The sequence below is a fragment of the Gobio gobio genome (assembly GCF_949357685.1).
Source record: "Gobio gobio genome assembly, chromosome: 2".
NCBI classification, from domain to species: Eukaryota; Metazoa; Chordata; class Actinopteri; order Cypriniformes; family Gobionidae; genus Gobio; species Gobio gobio.
In genome coordinates, this window is record NC_137098.1 from 51,346,289 (window position 1) to 51,369,927 (window position 23,639).

Genomic DNA, 23,639 nt, shown 5'->3' on the forward strand with positions numbered 1-23,639 from the left:
AAATCACGCTTCTTTGTCTGGCAATATGATGGATGAGTCTGGGTTTGGTGGTTGCCAGGAGAACAGTACTTACCTGACTGCATTGTGCCATGTGTAAAGTTTGGTGGAGGGGGGATTATGGTGTGAGGTTGTTTTTCAGGGGTTGGGCTTGGCCCCTTAATTCCAGTGAAAGGAACTCTTAATGCTTCAGCATACCAAGACATTTTGGTCAATTTCATGCTCCCCACTTTGTGGGAACAGTTTGGGGATGACCCCTTCCTGTTCCAACATGACTGCACAAAGCAAGGTTCATAAAGACATAGATGAGCAAGTTTGGTGTGGAGGAACTTGACTGGCCTGCACAGAGTCCTGACCTCAACCTGATAGAACACCTTTGGGATGAATTAGAATGGAGACCTTCTCGCCCAACATCTGGGGCCTGTTTCAATAAGGAGGTTCAACCAACTCTGAGTTTAAAGCTACACTGTGTAACTTTTTTAGTTTATTCTTAGCTAAAACACTTAGTTCTTTCAAAAAATATGTGCTCATTAATGTATATTTACTTTTTTCAAGTAATAAAGTATTCTCGTAAGTTTATAATATTGAAAATACATACGGGTGAGGTGTTCAAATGCGGGTCGCCATGTTGCCCCTCCATCTTGAAAGTACATTAGCCAAAGAGGGACATACCCGTAAATTCAAGCTTCGCCTTTCGCGTTTTAACACTCGATGGCACCGTGTCGAATGTGGACAAGGTCGAACTGGAAGCCATGTTAATCTTGGACTAAATCGGCCACCGTAGGAGTTAAAACGAAATCGGAATTGAGAGGAACAGAAACTAAAATTCAATGGATGGTAATATACCTTTTCACCGCTAGATGGGAGAAAATATCACACAGTGTAGCTTTAAACTTGAACTCTGAGTTGACTTACCCTGAGATGGGAAACTCTGAGTTTTGGGTTTCAGAACAGCTGAATTGAGGTAGTTCAATCAACTCTGAGTAGACTGACTCTGAGTTAAGCACATGCACTACGACTATGAAAAGCCATGATCAATGGAGCTCCGAAATTATGATTCACCATGGCAAAGGCACCCAACAAAAAGATGTCTGCATACTTCCGGGTAAAATGTAAGTTTAATTTATTAATCATTGTTATAATATCAGAGGTGGAAACTGGCATAACGGCAAAAAAAAAAAAAACTAAAGAAGAAAAAATAATGTGGTAACAGCTAAAAATTAAGTATAAAAACATAATTCAATCAGGTAAAGCTTTAAGCATAAAAGGTTCATGGGTGTAGGTTTCATGACTATACAATCATTTGACATTAAATAAATATCATTCAGTGTCTTTTTCAATGTGCAGCAGCTTTTTTCCTCAGTCTAATGCTCTTTCCACATAATGTTCTCTAATCCAACCTGTTACATTTCTGAATTAGCATAATGAAATTAACATTTGACCTACTCAGCCAACAGCAAGTAGGCAGAGGCTCACAAAATGATGGGAGGACCTGCACCAGCACCACTGACAGAAGAAGAGGAGATGGAGGAGGAATATTAAAATCCAACAGGAAAAAAAGAACTAATGCTTTTGTATTTATAAAGATGACCAAATAAATTGTGAATAATGTGTTTATTTAACACCTGTGGCATACATTTCAGACTGCCCTTCCATCTGGTATTCTTCCATTCCATATAGAAATCTGTTTCATTTTCGGAAGGTGTGATTGGAATATGCATCCAACCACATTGGAAATCCTAAAGGAATTTCTAATTATTAGGTTACTTCCAGAAGTTGATATCGAAAGGTAACAAGATATCAAGTAAACATCATTTAACCTGATTTTTACCCCACTGACCTGCAATCATGTGAAACTCCTCTTTGATGCTCTCATGGGTTTGTGCCCAGGAAACAACACAAACATATCCAGAAAGAGCTCACGTGAAATGAGGCACACTTTCCTTACCTCTCTGCATACAGCGGCCTTACTAATATGCTCTGCATCCCTGATATTATATAGAAAACTATCATTAAAGCATGGTACTGCTCAAACAAATATGCATGTGGATATAGCAAGCAAAAATCCTCTCCTGACACGATTGTAACTCCCTACAAATTACTGCAGTCTCCTCATCTACAGGATGCTATTTCTGTCATTTTGACAGTGTCCTTTTGATGAAAATATTTGCAGTGAATGAATGCACCTGCACTGCAAAAAATGTTTCTTTTGTCTTGTAATTTCCTGTCAAAATATATCAAAATATTTTTAAATCAATGTGCATTTTCAGTATTTAGTCTTGTTTCCTAGGGAAAAAAAGCTAATTTAAGTGCATTTTTCTTATTTTGCAAATTATCTGCCAATAGGGTAAGAAAAAAAAGTCAGTATGAAAAGCATTTGTGCAATGTGAATGAATGCTTCTCGCTTCTAGAAGAATGGTCAAAAATTCCCATAAACACACTCCTAAACATTGTGGAAAGCCTTCCCAGAAGAGTTGAAGCTGTTATAGCTGCAAAGTGTTGGCCAACTCCATATAAAACCCCACAGATTTACAATGGGATGTCATTAAAGTTCATGTGCATGTAAAGGCAGACGTCCCAAAACGTTTGGCAATATAGTGTAGGCTATGTGTAGTTTGACATTATTTCTGTGGAATACCTCCACCTACTGGATGTTGACTGAAACATCCATGCATGTAACTTTATAATGTTCCACACTACAGTAGGAATTCTTCGAAAACCCTATAATCACATTGTAGTTTTTGTTTTACTTGTCAAATTTTCACAAATACTGTAACCGTATTGGTCATTGTTAGATTTCACGCATTAACTAATGGGACCTTATTTTAAAGTGTTACCGAAATGTGTACATTCAAATCTCAACAAGTTCCTGCATAAAAGCTGTTTAAGAAGACAACTGTCTGTGTTTTAAAGTTGCAGATCATAAGACACACATTCAAGCTGATTTTATTTAAATAAGGGAACATGTCTTCTCAAGAAGAAATTAAGATGCTGAGAGGGTTTTACTTGTAGACGCAGTAAAAAGGAAGGTGGTTAAAAGCAAAACGTCTCTTAGTTTCGACCTTGTTGTTATTCAATAAACGGATATCTTTCGGGTCAGTGCAGAACCCCTGGATTCACCAAGTTTCCATGACGTGAGCTCGTAATTTTTAGACGTGCCTGTCTGGGAAATCATAATCGTGTATAGAAACTGTTAAGTTAAATCAGAGAGTAGTTAAAATGTCTAGTTTATTGTATAAAAAAAAAAAAACACTTATTGGTTTATTAATTGCACCCAAAACATTGAATTGGAGAGGGCATCTGGCAACCAAAACCGTCACGTGATGTCTGTTTGATAAAACTAAAAAGTAACGTTAGACCAGTAGCCTAGCCTATAGTGTTTGCTGGAGGTCCGCTAAAGCTGCATTTGTCCTCTCAGCATCCATTCACGGTACGGTTTATTCCTTCATATTTACTCCAAATACAAACAAATAATTGTTTGATCATTTTGGAAATAATTTGGCAAAAAATAAAAAAAGCATAAACGTGATATCCGCGTACATTTTGGTAAGTAAAAGCTAGATTATGTTACTTTCTAATTTGCGCGAGGCTTTTTTGATTTAATAAAGTTATTTTAGTTAATTTATCTAATAATCTCATATATTTTGTTTTCAACAACAAAGCCGGAAGTTGTGGAGTGTAGTTCCGGCGCTGCGATGGCCGAGTGGTTAAGGCGTTGGACTTGAAATCCAATGGGGTCTCCCCGCGCAGGTTCGAACCCTGCTCGCAGCGAGGAAAAATTTATTTTTAGGAAGTGAAAATTGCACTCGTATGTCACTTGTGTAAAGTATGTTGGGATTTAAGAAAGAAAATGCTGAATCCAACAAGTAACGTCACATGATCGTAACGTTTCCTGTATCAATGTACAGGTGTGGATTGGTGGATTAGCCTACTGAAAATAACTATTGCAAGCGACTAAGCGAGGCAAGTTACAACCTTCTCAAACACAGCGCAATTCATATTTAAACTATTTTAATTTGAGCAATTACTGATATGAAAGTTACATCAGAATGCTTTTAGATAAAACTCGCGCATGAAGTTATGCATACACACAGGCGGAATTAAGTCTTCACCATGTCCATGTAACTTATTTTCTCCCTAAATGTAAAACTATAACGTAAATTTTAAATTCAGACACACATATTTGCTATATTTAATTCATATAGAAGTTTTTGAGGTATTAAGTCGATTTGCAATGAAAATGTGACTTCAAAGCACGAAGGGTTAATTTGATTGCCGGGGTAGCTGGACAGAATCCAACTCGTCTTCTATAAAATTAGACGAGCATTCGCATTCGCTTTGACGGACTGACAGACCCCAGTACTGATCACCCAGGACAGCTGTAGATTACCGGTTTGAAATCTAGACTGGTTTCACCAAGGTATCTGCGTCTATTTCGTCAGGTGTCAACTTTCTAGTTCATACCCGCATTTTGCATAAAGATGGCCTGCTTTGGGAAATTGCGCGTCGCTGTGATCGGGGCCGGTGCTGCGGGACTCTGCGCGGCCCGCCATCTCCTCTCCCGCCCGGACACTTTCGCGCCACCTGTGGTATACGAGCTCACCAAGAACATTGGAGGAACATGGGTCTATGAGGACAGAGTGGGGTTTTACGACAATGGCTTACCGATTCACAGCAGCATGTACAGGGACCTCAGGTGAATTTATCAGTGCCAGTGGTTATCCTTTTTATAATGCAACTGAAATTATTTATATTACATTGCACTGTAATATTGCAAGAGATATGGATTGACGACCCATGAACATTTTAAATCAAAAATTAAATAAGAGTCTATCAGTGTTGTAAGCAATCTTATAGCTTTTCCGTTTGATAACGATTGTAGTTTTCCTTATGGAAATGTAATGTACATATACCATTGTATTAATGTTTTTTTAAAAATGTTCTTAATGTCCTTCCATTTAAATTCTTCTTTAAATATCATTAGCCTGTGTATAAAGCTGTATTGTAGTTTTATAATGTGTTTTGCCATATATTCTCCTCACATGATAGAACCAATATTCCCAAAGAGGTGATGTCGTTCCCTGACTTTCCTTTTGCAAAGCATCTCCCCTCTTTTGTCCATCACACAGAGGTACGGAAGTACCTTGAGCAGTACTGTGATCATTTTCGCCTGTGGGACCACATACAGGTGAAAGAAAAAAACCATTTTCAAATACTCTAACCTCGTTGTTCATGTTCAACATGTCAGCTCATTTCTTGCTCCTTGCATAGTTTGAAAGATAAGCATCAAATGCACTGTTTATTACCAGTCAGTCCTGCTCCTTTCAAAAATCACATACCTTATCTTTACTGTTTAATTTATGATCAGTCTATGGGATTGTGGAAAATTACTGGAGAATTTATAGCCATCTGTACAAAGGACTGAATGTTGCTGATTCATTAATTTGCTTGATAACCATCAGTCTGAATCTTAAAGAAAGTACTGATAGGTGTGTATTCCTCTCTTCCACCAAGTTCGGCACCTCAGTGGCCTCAGTGACCCCAGTAGATGTGAAGGGTGGGTGGAATGGGTTGGCTTGGAATGTCACCTCCAATGATGGCCTAGACCACAGCAAATCCACTACAGAGCGATTTGACGCTGTTATGGTGTGTAATGGGTAAGTGCACTGCAAAACCTTCCTATGTGCAACAGTATTTAAATGTATGCCTAGATCAATAAGGTCATTGAGTACAGTGGATTAAATAGTAACTAATGATGCAATGAAACTCTTTTGCACTCTTACTTGTATTCTGTGCCAATTTCCCTGTATAAAATGTGATTATGTAATCAGGTGAGACGATTATTAAATTGAGTCTTACAAATTCAATTATGTGTGTTTATTTCAGACATTTCTATGACCCCTACATCCCTGCAATACATGGACTGGAAAAATTCAAAGGTTTTCCCTTCCTTACATTACATAATACGTTTTTACTTTTGTGAAGGAATTCAAAAGAATTTGATGTCTTGCAAACCAGGTGTGTGCTTTGCAGCAAAACATCTTAAAAATGTGCTTGCACTTGCAAATGCCTAAAGTGTGCTGTTGCAACATGTTATCAGTTTATCAGCGTGAGGGGTCTTCTGAGAAATGCTTTACTTATAACCGTGGCTAATGTTCGAGAGTAGACGCAGTTTTGGTTAATCATTATATTACTTAACATTTATCGGTGGATTAATTGGAAGTTAAACCTTTACATTTCTTATGATGTTGAGATTGGAATATATGTTATCCATTTCACAAAGTGCAATGAGCTGCCAAGGCTTTATTGTATCAGATTAAATAATAGAAATGCTATACATGTCAATTTATTAATGCATTTTACGTTAGGGTTGCAGTTTTAGTAATTGTAATTGCTTAAAAATATAGTGCCTTGCACACCCAAATCATTCATAGGTGTGTAGGATGAAAGTACAATATAAACTAGAAAATGTGTAAATCCCTCACTTCTCAAAATGACATCACAAAAAAACATATTTTTTAAATTAGCAATGTTTTTTGCCAGTTTAGGTCGTATAGGGAATTTAAATATTTTTTTAATCTATACAACTTTGCAAAATGTTTTATTTGTTTGTTTTTTAGGAACGCTGATGCACAGTCATGACTACCGTAGTGCTGAACCTCTGGCGGGAAAGTCAGTGGTGCTGCTGGGAGCGGGTCTCTCTGGACTAGATATTGCTATGGAGCTCGCCAGTGTTAATGCTAAGGTGTTCAATTGTATAGCTATTCATAATGATGCATATTTGACTTAAGTCTAAAAAATACTACATGATCTTGATTTGAGTCAATTTTAGTTGCTAAAAATCTGAGCCAGTCTGCTAATTTCGGGTTGTCGGAAACAGAAAAGTGTGGTGTATGATGGGCACAGATTTTGATTCCATCCAGTTGGAGGATATCAAACATTTTTGATATTTTGATCTGGTTTTAGAACATGTTTTCATTTGTCATGTGCCTCCTAAGTTTGTTGTGTTCGGAACAACTTGAAAAGTCTGATTGTGTGAGATCCTCAGTGGTTTAGTGCCCAGTTTTTCCATTTACAAGTTTATATTTATTTATACTCAGATTTGTGACAAAAGAAACCAACTTTTTCTTGTGCTTTTATTGATGATTGTTTGTTTACTGCAAGTATTGTATCTTATTTTTCTTTGCAAATGTACCTTTATATACCTCCAGGTGATCCTGAGTCATGGACAGCGGCCTTTGACCTGCCCCCTTCCTCCAGGAGTCCAGCAGGCTCCTCCAGTAACCTCTGTATTGGATGATGGGACTCTGGAGTTCAAGGATGGGGAGAGGGCCAAGCCAGAGGTGTTCCTGTTTTGCACAGGCTACAACTTCACCTTCCCATTCCTGGATGAGAAAGTGGGTGTAAACGTGCGGGAGCACCTCGTCTGGCCTCTCTATAAGTTCCTAATACCTCCGGCCTACCCATCACTCTTTATTGTGGGCATCTGCAGAGCTATATGCCCCTTCCCACATTTCCATATTCAGGTTAGTTGCGAAAGACACATTTAGTTTGATGGAATATGTGTAACTGAGGTATTTCTCTAATTTTATGGTTTTTTGTTTTTAGATTTATTGGTAACACTTTACAATAAGGTTCCATTTTTAACATTAGTTACTCACATTTATATGTATAGCGCTTTTCACAATACATATCGTATCAAAGCAGCTTTACAGAAAATGCCGGTTTCTACATTACAATTTAGAGTAATCTTTTATAAGAGATTTCAAAATACATCCTCTTTCTTTGTTTCCTCACTTTTTCCCTCAGTCTCAGTTTGTCCTGTCAGTGTTGGATGGATCTTTCCCCCTGCCTTCACGTGAGGATATGGAGAACGATATTGAGTTGGACATTGCTGCCCGTCGTTCCCGTGGGATTGCCACCCGCCATATCCTTAAACTGGATTCAGAGCAGTGGGCCTACAATGACGAGCTTGCCCACCTGGGGAGATTCCAACCCCTCCCACGCTATTGGAGCAACCTGTACGAATCCAACAAAGTGTTCCGTGCCCGAGACATGCTCAACTACAAGACCTACAACTACACTGTCCTCAAAGACATGGAGTGGAAGGTGCACGATTTGCATGGCCAGCGGCTGCAGAAGCCTCTGGCTGTTAAAAAACAAACATAAGCTGTGATCGAAAAATATAGCATTATTCAGATGCTAATAGGCATATGCCAGCGTAGCAAGTAAAATTAGGATATTAACAAATTGTTCAATATTTTATCAATTATTTTATAAAATATCTAACTGTACTCTTATATTTTTATGAGCTGAAATATCTTCAGTTTCTAGTCGTGTTGTTTGGAATAAGCTGCTTTTAAAATAATAAACCATAAATTAACTAACAGTATGCATTTTTTAACAGTTCAGTGTGTAGTATTTATGAGGATCTATTGACAGAAATGCAATATAATATGCATAACTAGGTTTTCAGTTGTGTATAAAGACCTTACATAATGAATGGTTATGTTTTTATTACCTTAGAAATAGCCGTTAAGCCATGTCTGGTTATCACCAGACCAAGCTCAATTTAAGATTGAACATTGGTCTGGGGAGTCTGCTATGTATTTTCTACTGCACAAGAGGCGTGATAAACGAGCATAAATTAAATGACTGTATGCAATTGGATAGTCCTTCAACCAATCAGACCACAAGAGGCGTGATCAACAGGCAACGACCCATCACTTCTCTATCCCGCCAATAGCGTGCCAGTCAGTGATTGATTCCCGCAAAAGCATAACAGAAGCAGTTGAAATTAATGTACAGGTTTCCAGACTGAGTTGCAGGGCGAAATCAAATTGCCGGCAGATCAGGCTGGGTTTACCCAGTCTACGTTAAGCCCTCATTTGTCATTTTAGGCGCCCCCTTTGAGGTCGATATGCGCGCCCTCGATGCGCACTTCTGCCGAGCGTGCACTGGTGCGAGTTCCGTGGTGGAGTTCTTCCCGACAGTCAAAGCGGCATTTCGTCATGAAAGTGCAGAATCGCAGGAAGACCGCTATGGTTTAGGGTGCCATTTGGGACCGGGCCATACTGTAAGGGTCCCCTGACAGTGAAATCGCAATTCACAACTAGATGCCGCTAAAAATAACACCATACCATAACACTGTACCATTTATACCATAATCTAAAACATGTATTTTGTTCATTATGGAAGTTAATGGTCACCGAAAGTCTTTGATCACCAACATTGTTAAAAAAATATTTTTCCAAATAAAACTTATTTGTGTTCCACAGGAGAAAGTAAATCATACAATACAGATCTTTCATTTTTGGTTGAACTATCCTTTTAAGCAGGTCCCAGTGGATACTTGGGAAGATTGGATGCATGTTGTTTGGATTGTGATTAGTGAAACTGGTCTATATAAACCAAATTGACTTAATGCTAAGCAAGATATGTTATGTTCCTGCAGTCTGTCATTTTTGTGTCTGAAAACATGTATTGTTAAGTTGTGTTTGTGTGCCCTTTATGGAACATGATTGTCCTTTGTCAGTCACATGCCTGTTTAAGTGATGATCTGTACTACTTTTGGTTGAGAGGTGGTAATAGACGTTTCTTACTTGTGCTACAATTGCGTGGCCTATGCTACAAAACTTTCAACCTCTGTCGTACTAGTGCTATATGCAAAATAAGTTAACATACAGCCCTGTAAGGATACCAAGTTAAAGAAGGATCATGAAACCCTAAACCAAATTTTCTGGAAAACAATGCACATTTCAGATTTGATGTTGGTAGTGGAAATACATAAAAGGTTGGGAAACACTGATCAAGACTTTGTAGTTATAATGATCTCCTCTTATTAGAATAAATGGTTTTCATTACAGGTTAAAGCAGTCATATTTTGAAGAGTTATACCACAACCTGATCAATTGTATTAATAACATTTTCATAATGTCAGATGCTTGTTCCAAAAGAATAACCGCAAGAGCTATTGTAAGTGCTATTGCTAATGACGAAAAGGCACCGCTGGGATTCGAACCCAGGATCTCCTGTTTACTAGACAGGCGCTTTAACCAACTAAGCCACGGCGCCCTGTGCCGACGCGATGAAATTTTGATTTCAAGAATGCCGCAGTTAGTCATTAATAAATAAGCATTAATTGTGACCTCATTGAACTCGTTTGTAATACTCAAAACATTTGGATTTTGGAATACCGCAACTAATGCAGAACTGTCCGAACATGTCATTGAATTCCTCATACACGCTCGCATGAGATCCAGCATTAGACATTTTGATGTGATTTACGAGATTTAAATATATTTGGCTAAATTACTCTGCCAATTTTAATACAATACATCATAAAGAAGTTCGATCATGGAACAACTTAATGGAAGCCTAGTGAAAAAACAACTTCATTGTTGCACGATGCTAATGCTAAAGTGCAATAAGACGAATAATACTCCAGCCACGCGATGGCAGCACGTACATGCACGAGCAGGCGTCGGCGTGACGTGAGGTTTTAAACAACTACTGTGAACCTTTTTTAGCATTTTTTTTTTATTGTAACAAAAAACCTGGCAATAAACATACATCAGTATCATATATCAATATGACAGTAGCCTACCAGGTGCAAAAGTGAATTCCAGAAAACAATAAAAAATTATAAGAGGGGGAAGAGGATCGGATTTACTTTTCAAGTCATATTCTTATTGTAGCAAAAATGTTTTTGTGCGTGTGTGTTTTTTATTTATTTTTATTTGTGTTTTTACTTTTCGTCATTTTAGGGCATTTGTATCGGCTACCAAAGACATGAATTGTGCAATACACAGTCAGCAACTGTGAACCTATGGGCCTACAAACTGACGCACTGGGAATTTTAAACATTGAGCTGTTGAAATCACGATAAACCAACGTGTTGCGCGCGCTACGCAAGCTACTCATATCTGTAACAATGCAGACACACAATCCAAAAAAATGAATTCTGAGTCACTGAGTTTCCATGTGAGTAACTTTCACTGATGTCGCCATCCCCAAAATAGGGTCTACAGTGGAGATAACGTAAGACCACTAGCCTAATTATTCATCAGTCGTTTTACCAAACGCATCGCTCTGGAATTTTAAACTCATTCTAACAGCTTTCACATTTGTTTATTCAGTTGTTTTTGGAAGCTTGATTCATCACAGAAGAAGTGTCAAGATTCACCAGATCTTATATGTTGCTCACATGGCCAAAAACTAAAAAGGTCTCCAAATATGTCAATCCCACAACAACATAGCCTAGGCCAGGGGGTTTCAAACTTTATGATGCCAAGGACCCCCAAAAATGATGAACCTTTTATGAGGGACCCCCTTCCTAAAATGAAAATATGTGTAGGCCTATGTATGAAAAAACATTTAAACTGTTAAATAGTAAGTATGACATTATAAATACAACATATTGTTTCCCAACTTAAATTGGCTATACTTAATGTTGGATATATTAACCTGAAGAAGAACATTTTCAATTTAAAATTATATGAAAAAGCAACTTTCACAATAAATGTATGTAAGCAGCTTACGTACTGCGTTAAGAACCCCCCCCCCCCCAGTGAGCGAGATAAAGGGGACTATAGTGAGAAAAACACACTTGAAAGATAAGAAGCAAACATACTACATTTCTGGAAAGTGTATACGGTAAGACATTTAGAAATGAAATGGTTAGAATGTTCGGTAGACATTTTTGCTCTGTCTTTTTATTCTCTGAAAGTTTCTGGGGACCCTTAGAACCTTCTGGAGGACCCCACTTTGAAACCCCCTGGCCTAGGCTTCTCCTGACAACAAATAGCTAAATAAAATAATAATTAAACCACCCAGCCTAAACCAAATGCGGTAAATTGCACAAGGATCTTGGTCTTTCATATTCTTTGAACGTTATCATTTACATTAGAATTATTTAAAATATGGAGACTGTTTGTAACGCTAGGCTAGCTGAAGCGAAAATATCCTGCGCATCCTCGTATCGCTGTGTTAACGTAAATTTGTAGTTGAATGAGGACATCCCACAGATTGTCATGGCACAGATTTGATCGATAACGTTAGCTAACTGCTAAAATAACAAACCACTTTAACGCTTCAAAAAGTTCATAAAGAGATCGTAATACTATCCATATGAATGTGCTGAGTGGAATGAACCTCATTGGTTCTCACACATCAAACAAGCATGTTTAAGCTTCCGTTTACCCAAGCGGCAACCTCCCCCAGTTTCTCTTGAAGCCAATAAGGAAGTGACTTAAACTGCAATACATCGACTGGCCACTAGGGACAGGCTCCAGAAGGGAGCAGAATCTCATTGAGCCCCATGTTAAAATGCTCAACTTTACAGCAGAAAAAAACATGTTTACAGCCTGGTACAAATTGTGGGTTTGGTCTATATATCTAATTTTGCCCTTCATGACAACTGTGAGGGGGGTGAATTGTTTTTATAGCTCATTCGTTTACATTATATAAAGCCTTAAAGTTCTGCATAATTAAGGGCGTGGCCACTTTGAGTGACAGGTGGATTGTTGTTTGTTTGCTGTCTGTTAGTCATCGCGTCACCTCAGCTCCACCCACGCCCTGCCTCTTTGCCCATTTTCTGTTATCTGGGAGTGACGCGCGATGATGCGCTGCCAAGATGGCAACGGCCAGCTCGACCCTACTTTATGCTTCAAAACTGCTCTTCAGAATCCTATGGGTGACGTCACAGACACTATGTCCATATTTTTTACAGTCTATCTGGAGAGGCGGTGTCAACATTAAGTGACATGGCATCTGACGCACAGAAGCCAATGGCGCATGTAACTATGCGTATTGGCACATCCGGTCTTCAATGAGAATGAGAATCTTGCGCTGGCCAGTACACACTATTATACTGACATATACACTCACCTAAAGGATTATTAGGAACACCATACTAATACTGTGTTTGACCCCCTTTCGCCTTCAGAACTGCCTTAATTCTACGTGGCATTGATTCAACAAGGTGCTGAAAGCATTCTTTAGAAATGTTGGCCCATATTGATAGGATAGCATTTTGCAGTTGATGGAGATTTGTGGGATGCACATCCAGGACACGAAGCTCCCGTTCCACCACATCCCAAAGAGGCTCTATTGGGTTGAGATCTGGTGACTGTGGGGGCCATTTTAGTACAGTTAACTCATTGTCATGTTCAAGAAACCAATTTGAAATGATTCAAGCTTTGTGACATGGTGCATTATCCTGCTGGAAGTAGCCATCAGAGGATGGGTACATGGTGGTCATAAAAGGATGGACATGGTCAGAAACAATGCTCAGGTAGGCCGTGGCATTTAAATGATGCCCAATTGGCACCAAGGGACCTAAAGTGTGCCAAGAAAACATCCCCCACACCATTACACCACCCCCACCAGCCTGCGCAGTGGTAACAAGGCATGATGGATCCATGTTCTCATTCTGTTTACGCCAAATTCTGACTCTACCATCTGAATGTCTCAACAGAAATCGAGACTCATCAGACCAGGCAACATTTTTCCAGTCTTCAACTGTCCAATTTTGGTGAGCTCGTGCAAATTGTAGCCTCTTTTTCCTATTTGTAGTGGAGATGAGGGGTACCCGGTGGGGTCTTCTGCTGTTGTAGCCCATCCGCCTCAGGGTTGTGCGTGTTGTGGCTTCACAAATGTTTTGCTGCATACCTCGGTTGTAACGAGTGGTTATTTCAGTCAAAGTTGCTCTTCTATCAGCTTGAATCAGTCGGCCCATTCTCCTCTGACCTCTAGCATCAACAAGGCATTTTCGCACACAGGACTGACACATACTGGATGTTTTTCCCTTTTCACACCATTCTTTGTAAAACCTAGAAATGGTTGTGCGTGAAAATCCCAGTAACTGAGCAGATTGTGAAATACTCAGACCGGCCCGTCTGGCACCAACAACCATGCCACGCGCAAAATTGTTAAATCACCATTCTTTCCCATTCTGACAATCAGTTTGGAGTTCAGGAGATTGTCTTGACCAGGATCACACCCCTAAATGCATTGAAGCAACTGCCATGTGATTGGTTGATTAGATAATTGCATTAATGAGAAAATGAACAGGTGTTCCTAATAATCCTTTAGGTGTGTGTGTGTGTGTATATATATATATACACACTACTGTGGCTACTCACAAATCAGGTGACTATTTGGATCTTATTTACACACACTAGCCTACTGCTCCACTGATCATACGCTGCTCCACTGCACACCTCACCTCAGATCTCGTCCTCCTCTATCTTATTCTCAGACTTTTTCCTGATAAAACACACACCACAGGTCACCTTTCGGTGTAACCTCTCACCCTCCCCCCTATATATCCTTGTTGGCCTCATCCACACTTCTTTCCCTTAATCAGTTCTCATTACTAGATACTATTTTCTTCACTCTAACATCTTGTTTAGACAAATGTTGCCCCCTTTCATCCAGGCCAGCCCGTGCCACCCCTCCACCTCTGCCTCCTGGCTATCTGATGTTCTCCGTGAGCATCATTCTAAACTCAGGGCTGCAGAGAGGAAGTGGCGCAAATCGAAAGATCCCATTGGCCTTGGTTTGTGTCAATCACTCCTCTCTTCCTTCTCTGCAAATGTCTTATTCTGGACATATCAGGTCCTCCCTCAAAATCGGTCTCTGTTAGGACTCCAAACGATCCCATTTGCTCAAATTACTCTCTTTCGTACCTAATTACAATGTTATGATAAATGCTGTTTGAACTATGTTATAATGACCATTAATGTCTATATTAGTTAGCTTATGTACAAGCATAGCATACAGATACCTGAATAGCCTGATAGCTTAGTTTATACACGCATTTGTACTTACCCTACATTAATTCCCAATCCTCTTTAATGTAATTAGTGTTAAATGTACAAATATTTCAGTTATAAAAAGAATGATGTTCAATTATTCGCTTAATAGGCTTTAATTATTATTATTAATAATAATTAAGTTAAATAATATTGTTTATGTTTAATTTGTTTTATTATGCACTATAAGCTATACATATTTTTTATTAATATTGTTATATGTAATTAATAATCATTAACTGATAGTTGATAGAGTCCTGATTTTAAGGGAGGACCTGATTTGTCAAGACCCTGGCATAGGGTGGAACTGCCTAACTCAACCTGTTAGAGTGTACTGTACTAGACTAACTGGGACTAGTCACTAGTCCTTATTGTTGGTTTGATTGCTTCTATTGTTCTCCTCATTTTTGAGTCGCTTTGGATAAAAGCATCTTCTAAATGAGTGAATGTAAATGTAAGACTAGCCAAGACCAGACAGCTTTGTTTTTTTTATTGCAGGGATTTAATAAAGAGTCCCCCTACAAGATTAACATGCCCAGTAATGAATTTTCCACCCAAATGTCTCACAAAGTTTAGGGGGAATAGGGGTTTAGGGTAACTCATAAGTTGTCTTATTATTAATTCTATGTAAAAACAGTTCAGTCAATGCTTTTTTTAAATTGTTCACATGTACTGTTATTTAAAAATTGCAATTTTAAAACAACTCTCAGATGTAATTTCTCTTTTTGAAAGATAATCCCTTTAGGCTTAATCCTTAGATGTGTAGACTGTTTCCAGATGTTTTTGCTCTTCAGTTCTGTTCTTTTCCACTCTACTATTTTTTCCCCCACTCAAAGCCACTGGTTTTCCAAGTGATGTAATATCCTATGTACCACAATGTCCCAGAGGTGCAGAGTCATGACTTAAATATCTATGCATCATTCTGGAATATGTTTTACATTCCCGCTTGGCTATTTTTAGCTATAATATATTTTATTCAATTGATTATTTGCCTTCACAAAAATATCTGTATTTGTAATGCATGATAAAATTAGTAGTAAATTAGATTTATATAAACAGCTATAAAGTGCTTTAATGAGAAAATCTTGAATTTATATAGGCCCACACACACACACACACACACACACACACACACACACACACACACACACACACACACACACACACACACACACACACACACACACACACACACACACACACACACACACACACACACACACACACACACACACACACACACACACACACACACACACACACACACACACACACACACACACACACACACACACACACACACACACACACACACACACACACAATGTATAATAGGATGTGATTAGTACTTTGCAGTCCAAGAAGCAGATATATCACATTACAATACAGATCAAGAGTGATTTTATTATGTATAGTTTATTTAGTTTCACCAAAACGTGGGTAGAGATGATGGAAAGCTGGCTGTTACAGTTTTTTTTATTCGCTTTGGTATAATTTTCACAAGTAAGGTGTACATTTTCAAAACTTTTAGTACACAAATCCAAACTGATCACACTTGTAACACAGCAAGTCATTCTTTCAAAACCTGATGTAATGCTTTCATTCAGTTGCACATATTTTCAGTCTACATTAATCATTGTTTAAAACACAAGATTATTGTAATATGTAATGAGAACATTTGGTTTAATCACCGAAACACAGCAGTGTGATCTTCTTTCAATTCAGTACTTTTAACAATCAGTTCATTAAACAGTAAACAATGCAAGATACAGACAGTACATGTTTCAAATCACCCTTGTTACTGAATTATCATCAGTATCTAATGGGTACAAACTGTACAAACTGTATATTCTCTCCCCTTACACTAACCCTACCCATAAAAAAAAACACACACATTCTGTATTTATAAGCTTGTTTCCTCATGGCCATGGGGACCAAAACATGTCCCCGCAAGGACAAGGATTTAGGATATTAGGACATTTTGTCCCCATAATGTGTTGATAATGTGTTGATGTGCCACACACCCGCACACACTTAATCTAAGATAAATAGCTTATAATGTAAAATAATTCATTATGTATGTTAATTCATATCGGAAATTGCAAACAAAGTAGAAACTATGTATATAAAATCAATATCTGAAGAAATCTACACTCAGAAAAAAAGGTACAGTGGAGGTACAATTTTGTTCCTTGGGGAACAAAACGTATAACTGTACCTTTAAAGGTACACAATTGGTCCTTAGGGTACAATTACCCCTACAATTAACCATTAGCAGGCAAATTAAGTCCTTGTGAGTCGCTGTCCAGAGTTTGGCTCCAACCCTGAAAGACATCTATAGAAGCTCTTATTGAGAATTTACAGAGGTTTAGATGTTGGTTTTATTGAAAATCAATAATATTGACCACCATTATGGTGATCAGTGTTTCCTTTAGTTTGGCAGCTTGACTCTTGGCTTTTTATGTGAGTTTGTAGTTTTTGCTACAGTGTTAACAAAATACATAATCTGTTCAAATCAAAAGAAGCCATAAACCAAAATTGTCATGAAGAAAAATGTTTTACTGAACTCATCACTGACTAAAACTATTAATAAATAATATTCACCAACAATACTTTCTTGCCACAGATCAGGCATTCTGAATTTTGATTTTTAAATACATTCTAGGGGAATAAAAGTTTAGACGCACACAGATATCAAGAATCAGCATATGAATCTCAACAATGGTGACATACTTAATGCTGCAAAGCATGCTGGGAGCCATGCGTTTTATACTTCGGTGGCTTAGTAGGGTTGGTGCTAAACTCTGCAGGACATCAGCTCTCTAGGACCGAACTTGCCTACCCCTGACTTAGAGGTACAGAAATGTACTCTTAAGGGTACCACCACAGTGACGGCCACTTGTACCTTAAAAGGTACAATTTTGTACTCTTTTTTTTGAGAGTGTATAGGTGTACCAACTGATTCATTGATTAACCATTAAGATCAGTTGGATTAAATAATAGACAAATGTATTAAACTGAACGAGAAAAGATGCAAATCAAAAGTTTTATAGTAAGAGCTTTATGAAAGGCAGTTACTGTGAATGAAACATTTATATAGATGAAACAGTTATTTTTGTGGTGAAAATGATGCTTTGTGGTTTTGTGTATTGTACTCATACAATTGAAAATATGCTGAAATGTTTGAAAAAAGTGCACTTTTGATGATCTGTTGTGATATTAGCACCATGAGTTTTGAATTTGAAAATGCACACTTTGCTTGTGAAAATAGTACCAAAGCGAGTAAAAAAAGCTGTTTTGTTTTTTTGTTTGTTTTTTCTGTGAGCTGGAATGTGGAGACAGTGGAAGGTGACCAGAGCCAAATGATCATAGACAGATTAATTCAAATACATAAAGAACACATGTGTGGAGGGTGTTTCCAAATGACTTGGTGGAACATGCTGTATAACACAGAATTCAGTTTCACAATTTCAGAGATTAAGGTTACAAGCACTCTCATCTAGAATGCATATTAATGGCTATTAATTTCATATGATGCAATACAAATGTCCGTAAGAAAAACAGAATAGAGGAAAGGGGCAAAGCTTCTGAAACCAGACTTTTGAAATCAGACTTGCACGTCATTACAATTTGCGTATGAAAAGTGTTGAAATAGACAAAAAGACAAACACATCTGATGCAGCATGCAGGGTATTAAGACTGAGAGATATGTGGAGATGATAAATTAATAATCTCTGGTTTTTAAATGATTACAGTTCAGATTTGATGACATGTAAAGTATCATGCTTTAGTTCAACCCGTTGTACATTATGCAATTCAAGGCAGTCACAAAAGTATATCAGTAGATTAACTGATTTTGAATGAGGAATAAACAGTGGTAGTGGAGTCATTCCTTCATACTAAAGAGCGGGGTGACTGTGAGGATACACCTTACTCCGCAGAAAGTTTAGAGTTTGCCAAAACAGAGCTTGCTTAGATTGACTAGTTTATTTTGTGTTCAAATGTTTTCACATGCTTCTGATTAATAGAGCAAAGAGAGTTGATTGTTATGTACTGTGTACTTATGACCTTATGCCAGTTTGTTTGTGTGGATGTTGGCAAAGCAACTCAATGTTTTACTTCTCTCAGTTTGGCTTTTGTATAGCTGCATGTCTTCTAGGTGTTTCTGGCATCTACGGATCAATCTTTTTCCACACACCAAAGATCGTGTGAATCACTGTGGTTTTAAAGACTCACCTCCTTGAGCACTGGGAAAATATGAGCAAGCATTTCAACCTATTGAATGAGGCCTTGTACTCCCAGCACAGAAATAAAAATATGCGTCTTGCTAGGTAAGGACAAATGTTCCTGTAGCCTAAACAGTAGAGCACAATGTCAAGGCCGTGGGCTAGATTTTCAGGGAATTCCATGTAAGCCTAAGTATCGAATATAAGTCATTTTTAGACAAAAGCATCAGTAATGCATATATGTAAAGGTTTGTTTGTTGACAGTATCATCTGCTATGTGTTACATAAGTGACATAAGCATATTTTGCTCACTCAGGTTGCATTTATTTAATAAAAAATACAGTAAAACAGAAATATCATTACAATTGAAAATAACTGTTTTATATAAAAAATAATAATAATAAAGATGAATCCTGATGGCAAAGCTGAATTTTCAGAATCATTACTTCAGCCTTCAGTGTCACAACAGCATCCTTCAGAAATCTTTCTGATATGCTGATTTGGAGAAACATTTCTTATTATTATCAATGTTGAAAACAGTTATGATGTAGAATATTTTTGTGGATATCATATTCCGGATTCTTTGATGAACAGAAAGATTAGCATTTATTATAAATAGTTTTTTGTAACAATGTAAAAGTCTTTACCATAAAAGTCTTCACCAATTCCAATCAATTTAATCCCTGCTTAATAAAAGTATTCATTCATAAATAAACCCCAAAGGATTGTGGGCATAGTCAACATTCATTGTTCTCTTTTACAGTTTTCTCTGAGAAAAAGACATCCATATAAAGGCAAGTATTCATTTTGGAAGTAAAGTGAGTAATGCATTTCCACAGGAAAAAGTTTAACCCTTATTAAACTCACATTTTTGTTCAATTTGAGCCGCACTCCAAGTCAAAGAGCATATCGAAAGTCAGAATGAGTGTTCGATGGGATATTGTTGCTCCTTAATGTTATTTTCTTCTCCAGACTGATGAACACATCCTGAACCATCTCAGACAGTGACTGTGGGGAAACACTGCATCAAGGTAAGAAGAGATAAGAGCAATACAGACAGCAGCACAGCTCCTGTACACACTGCTGTCACTGAGTCATAAATGCTCATACACAAGTACACACATGCTGCATGCTCTCTGTTTTGTTAAAATCTATGTTTATGAAATGTCTAGTGCACAATGTCTCTCTGATATATTTGCTTTGCTATCAGGGAGGTGTGTTGTAGATATGCGTCTCTCCATGCGTTTTTTTGTCAGGTAAAGACAGGTTTAAGTTATGTAAGGGGCACATTTGTGTTTATTAGATCATTGTGTGCGTACAATTAGATTTATTATATCACCTTCACTACCATTCAAAGGTTTGGGGGCATTAATACTTGTAAAATGTTTTTGAAAGAAGCTCACCTCACTTTCAAAAACATTAAAAAATTACATTAAGTATATTACATTAAAAAGTTATTTTAAATTGTATAAACATTTTTTTTTAAATTGACAATTCCACATAACTTAATTTTTTCCACTACGCATTGTTTATTTACTTAATTTTAAGGCAACGGATTTCCTCACTTTTTTAAGTTAAGTCAACTGATCACTTTTTACTGTGATCACTTTCCCACAGCTGATTTGGTGCTCAAGTACCATTTCTGATTGAAAACCATTGAAACACATTATTTTTAAGATTATTTTATGAACAGCATGCATTCATTTGCATGCATCATTTTTAAAACAGTGTAAAAGTCTTTACTTGCCCCTTTCCTGATCAATGCACATCCTTGCAAGTGTTATTTCCTGACCCCCAAATTTTAGACAGTATACTTCAGAAGTAACACTTACAAAATATAAAGTTGGAATGGTTTTACACAGTTATGGTAAATACTTTTAACGTGTAAAGATTTGAAGTCAAAAATCCAGAATGGAAAGTTGCCATTTTTTAAGTACCAATTAATTTGGCTGTGGATGTGCGTGCAGATGAGGAGAAGATTCTGACCACAGTTTGTACTCTGACTGTGACCACAGCTTCTACTCCTCGGCACAACAGCCACAATACATGTTAACACAAGCTGTGGCTCTCTAGACTTTCAACTCTCAGCCTCTGAATCATTTCATAAATCTGTAGACTAATTATTTTCTTTTGCATACACCCTCTATGGAAGTTTTAGTCAAATGTTTATCTTTTGATGTCTTTGGGTTTGCCAGATATAATTGTTTTGCCATGTTATTCCTTCAGTTATGCAACCTTGAACAAAACGCCTCTTGTAGCAACTTTAGTTTGCTAGTAAAGCAAATGTCACAGTGGTGATTTGAAATATATAAAAGATTAAATGAAAAATTTATCTTTCAAAAAGGTTTATGTTCCATAGATGTTCCAAGGTTTCTTCCACATCCTGTTTAAACATCTTTGGGGCATTGAGCAAAAGATCCAGCATATATATTGCAAAATAATCAGTCATTGTCTGGTCTTTAAAAGATTCCACCCTTCCAATCAACACCACCCATCATAGAGAAACATGTGATTTCATGTAAATGTTAAAAGAGTTCAAGGCATGTCCTGGTTCATCTATCCTGTTTACCCCCTGAAGCTCTTTACGCACTCTCTAAGTACAAGCTGCATTGGTATATAAATTTGTTGTGACTCTTGGAGCTCAAGGCTGAGACACAGGACATGTTTTTGTCTAATGCAATGCTCTCTCCTCATTGGTCATATCCTGTGCTTTATCTATTTGGCCAGAGCTTTGTGGTTGAGCAAATGCAGTCATTGTTCAGAAATAAATCTTGCTGCGTATCAACTGAAATATCAAATAACTTTATGGATCACTTGTGTATTTTGAAGTAGTTCAGTGATGATGGCAGAGTAAATAAGCAGGAGTCTTGTTTGTAACCACAGTGCATTCTTTTTGTTAATGAAGTGCTAACGCTATATTTAGAGTTTACATTTCTTTTCCATTTATTGCAATACTCAATATTAGTATATAACATCAACATTTGTGTATCCTATGGAATAGTTACACATACAGTATAACAAAAATTCATCTTTAAGATTTGATTGAGAAACATGAATTCAGCCTGGACTGGAGTAGTTTAAAGACTATTGCATTATGTTAATTAATGAAGGATAATGAACTATTACTGTTTATGTAAACTTTACACATTTAAGCTTTACAGTGCCTTTAGTACTTTAGTACAGCTCCTGAACATTTTCTTGCTGAATTAACTTTCATTTTCTTAAACTCATCATCAGTTGAGGTTGCAAATCATCACTTTCTCTGGTGTGTTGAACCACGCAAGTGCTCAGGGGTCAGGGAATACCCCATATCCCACTTACACAGCATTCTTTGTCATCCGCTCAGCTTTTTACCCACTGTTTCCCTCAGCCTTTTCCTCTTACTCATCTCTTTATGAAAAATGGAGAACTCCAAAGAATCACATAACCTTCCCCATGTTTAAACTCTGGCTACGGTTATGATAATATATTGATATATGTATGATAGATAGCTTCTACTGGTTCATTAAATAGGATGACCAGCCAGATGCCTATTTATGCGATTTGAAAATAGAGAAGCAATATATCTGCAAGTAAAGTAGGCACGAGGTAACGTCCAGGATTAATAGGTTATGATGTTATCCTGTTTATCATTACATAATTTTTTAGTCGAGAAAAGTTTCTTTAAATCCACATAAATTAGGAAAGTTAACTCGGAAGATCCTGTGTAAAATGTTAACACTGCATAAAAGTTAAGTGAGTTTCTGATCAATGTTCATATGATTTTTCAGTTGTCTGTGCAATACATACACCAGCAGAGTCTTGCTTATGAGTTTCATGTAGACGTATTTGGTCATGTTTCTAATAAAGTATACTCCTCAACGGCTCTGATACAGTGATTTCACGTTTTTGTGGACAGATACATCAGTTTTACTTTCAAGATCTCTTATATCCTCCTTGCTTCACAGCAAGATGCTCCCACGTTTAAAGTTTCCACTAGGTTCTCCTTAACCACATCTGGTGTCTTTCACCCACTCTTCAGCTATTGTTGATCAGTTATTAGTCATAATGACCACAAACAAAACATTTCAATATCAGACTGTTTGTTTGAACACCCTGACAACAGAGTAAAACAATGCTGCATTTTAACAGAAGGGTCAAATGGGATAGGTCAAGTTAGAACAGCCCACTCAACAAATTACTGCTGGATCATAGTTGGTTAATGTGGGTTTGCATATTATATTTAATAGAAGGGGTTCTCTTGTATAATTTTTTAATGGCACATTAAGACTATTGCTCCTATTCTTGGATGTTGAAGGAATATATATATACAGCCAAACCAAAATGTATTCAGACACCTTCAACATTTTCTCACATTATCACAGTTTATTCGCTATAGAAAATGGTAACAAAATATAACAAGAACTCAGAGATAGACTGTGTCAGAACAAATTCCTCTTCACTGAAACAAGTCTAACATTGCTGTTATTCGTTTAATGTGTTTCTCGTTGAAATAGCTTAAAATGATTTGTTTTTTCATTTAAAGTAAACGTTTTAGATTATATTTATGGTTGAATCCATTTTTTTTACATGGATACAATATAAATTGGCAGCGGGACAT

At 37.3% G+C, this 23,639-nt stretch overlaps 1 protein-coding gene across 2 annotated transcripts; it reads left to right on the forward strand.

The window, feature by feature from the left end:
- Positions 1-3,315: 3,315 nt before the first annotated feature.
- On the forward strand, positions 3,316-9,861 carry LOC307122543 (uncharacterized protein). 2 transcript variants are annotated; one of them, XM_079810576.1, is made up of 8 exons: positions 3,316-3,427; positions 4,440-4,693; positions 5,047-5,185; positions 5,512-5,654; positions 5,884-5,936; positions 6,618-6,742; positions 7,209-7,523; positions 7,807-9,861. In XM_079810576.1, the coding sequence occupies exons 2-8, from the start codon at positions 4,479-4,481 to the stop codon at positions 8,164-8,166; spliced, it is 1,350 nt and encodes a 449-aa protein (XP_079666702.1). In that variant the 5' UTR covers positions 3,316-3,427; positions 4,440-4,478; the 3' UTR covers positions 8,167-9,861. The 2 variants fall into 2 exon arrangements, with proteins under 2 accessions (XP_079666702.1, XP_079666703.1); XM_079810577.1 differs by lacking the exon at positions 3,316-3,427 and having other exon boundaries at positions 4,289-4,693.
- The last annotated feature ends 13,778 nt before the right edge of the window (positions 9,862-23,639 follow it).